This window comes from Kryptolebias marmoratus, linkage group LG11, assembly GCF_001649575.2.
Source record: "Kryptolebias marmoratus isolate JLee-2015 linkage group LG11, ASM164957v2, whole genome shotgun sequence".
Lineage (NCBI taxonomy): Eukaryota > Metazoa > Chordata > Actinopteri > Cyprinodontiformes > Rivulidae > Kryptolebias > Kryptolebias marmoratus.
The window spans coordinates 633,694-636,263 of record NC_051440.1 but is presented as its reverse complement, the minus strand read 5'-3'; the positions used below and the strand labels follow the sequence as shown (position 1 = coordinate 636,263).

Below are 2,570 nucleotides of genomic sequence, written 5' to 3'. Positions count from 1 at the left end.
GCCAACACAACAAACCTCTTCTATCACTTAAAGAAGAAACACGAAAAAGAAAATTTAACAATCCAAAAAGTGCAAGGTCAAACAAGTTGTAAAAGAGCCGGGGAAAGTTGCGAAAAGGAAAACTATAGCCGGCCGAAGATAATAGAGTCTGTTGTGATTTGATACTGTTATGTCGTAACAGGTACATATATATCGCTGCACTAAAATGCAGCAAATCTCATTTGTGAAAGTTCAGTTAAATGTCACTTCAAAATAAAGCTTGAAAAAAGTAAGAAATTAGATTATTTTTTTCATATTTTTCAGAGAATAACTGACAACGTACGTAATCGGGGTATATCGTGATATATATATCGTTATCGTGATATAAAATTATCTATATCGTGATATAGGATTTCTTCCATATCGCCCAGCACTAATTGCAGAAACATCAAGGTGATATTTACAAGTGGGCAGAATAGCAGGTAAGGTAAAACAGGAATTGGCGCCTAAAACAGAAGGTGCACCAATAGAAAGCAGAAATATATATTTTTTTAAATTACTGACAAATGAAGTAAACAAAAATGCTTTTATCAATTAGTTGACTACCAGAATAATTATAAGTTTCAGCCCTATAGATGGATAAATAAATAGAATGATGGATGGATAAAGGGCGATTACTGTATTATTCAAAAAAATTTTATTCAAAAATGTAGCATACAACATTAAACCTATCACGAGCATGTAGCTGCAGTGCTAATAGTCGTTTCATTTAGGTATGTGCTAATGATGTCTTCTTGCGCACCACTAACAGAAATAACCAGTTCAGGTGTTCTTACTCAGCTAATCTGAACTTTACCTCGCTCAGACACTGGAGATGGATAAGATCATCTGAAGTGTAGCAACATAACAATAAATTATCTGTTGGTTATTTTCTTGATATGTCCCATCTTAAAGTGGAAATGTCTGTCTGCTTCCTTTTTACTGTTGACTGTGTGTGTTAAGAGTGTGATGCACCATGTTTCCTTCTGTTTGTGTTCAGACGTCCTGACTCAGTGTTGACTGGTGATGTCCTGGATGCTGTGTGTGGCTGTCTGCTTGCTCAGGCAGAGGAAGCTGAGAAGGAGGCCCAGACCGCTGCCATGGCTCAACACATGATCCTACAGGAGTTTGGATGCTGTCTTTCAGAGATTGTCAAGGCCTTGTTCAAGTAAAGTCCATACTTACATTTTCAAAGTTTGGGGATAGAACGATGACACTGGTGATCCATAATTTTTTATTTATTGTATTTTGTATTTCTAAAAATGTATTGCTCTTCTTTTATTACAGACAACATTGCAACAACTCATGTTCAGAGTTATGTAATGTGTCTATAAATGTCTTATCTGGTATTTAGTAGTCTTTGAAAAAAAATATTTATCTAATCTGTTGTTTTGTGCTGAATGATTTTCGTTCCTGTCATACACCTTTTCACTAATAAATCACTATTAACTACAAATGCTAATTGTGTAAAGCATTTTCAGAACATATGTGCACTTTGTTTTAAATGAATAACATTTCACAAAATCTTTTTTTCATGTTCATGTTATGTTCAGTCCTTGTACAGTTTTTGCTCCCTGTGCCCTTTGTGTTCCTGACATTATTCACCTGTCCTCAGTTCAGTACCTGTCAGCCTGCCTCAACCACCCACACCTGTCACTTGTTTCTAATCAGTCACATGTGTCCACTTACAAATAATCCTCTGCCTTTAAAAACAGTTCATGTCTTTCACTTCCCCACTGGCTCATTGTCCTTCACATGTCCAGTTTTTCTTGTATCTCACACCTCGTGTTCCCTGCAAGTTGTTTTTTTTTTTTGTAAGTTTTGCTTTTTAGTTTTGTTGTTGCAATGTCAGCTTTTTATTTTTGTTATTTTAAATTGATTAGTTTTATTTTGGAGCTCCCTGTGTTTGTTTGCATTTTGGATCCAAATTCTCCAAGCACCACTAACCTGACAAGATGCTATGTAATGAAAAAACTGGAAAGGCCTGAGGTCCAGACAGCTTGAGTCAACACCTGATGCTGAGTCAAATCCACCCGCTTGCTTCGTGCTCACAGTGAATCCAGCCCGTTGCTGGGAGGTCTGCGGCCCATACCTTTCACCTACTGTGAACCACCCAGATGTCCGACAAGTCCCAAGTTACCGTGACAGACTTGTCAGACTACTAGATGAGTAGGATTTAAAATAAAAGGAAAAACCATGATGCAACTTGACCGATTGACACGCGGCTCCAGACGGTGAATCACTGCTCCTTTAGCCAAGAGACGGCCAGAGGACCCAGCGAGGACACGACAGGCCAAACGGAGCCCGCGTCCGGGATGAGCCCCGGATCCCCTCTGTCACTCCTCTCTGAGGCTTTTAGACTGGAACCGGGTAAGGGGGGTACCCTGGCACCCCTAACTTAGCTCAGCTCGTGCCCTTATTGTGCCACCACACCAGCAATGAACCAGCAGAGACAGAAAGCACACTCAGGAACTTACCGAGGACGCAGGAAAGAACCCAGGAGTCACCGATCAGGTATACGCCTCACGGCCAAACTTTATTGAAGGTGTAAA

At 39.6% G+C, this 2,570-nt stretch overlaps 1 protein-coding gene across 1 annotated transcript in view; it reads left to right on the top strand.

The window, feature by feature from the left end:
* The window catches only part of tesmin (testis expressed metallothionein like protein), a 44,637-nt gene extending 43,196 nt beyond the window's left edge, over positions 1-1,441 (top strand). Inside the window, exon 11 of the mRNA XM_025002659.2 lies at positions 1,019-1,441. Within this exon, the coding sequence (XP_024858427.2) occupies positions 1,019-1,190 (172 nt within the window). The 3' untranslated portion in view covers positions 1,191-1,441. The remainder of the gene's footprint in view (positions 1-1,018) is intronic.
* Positions 1,442-2,570: the final 1,129 nt, after the last annotated feature.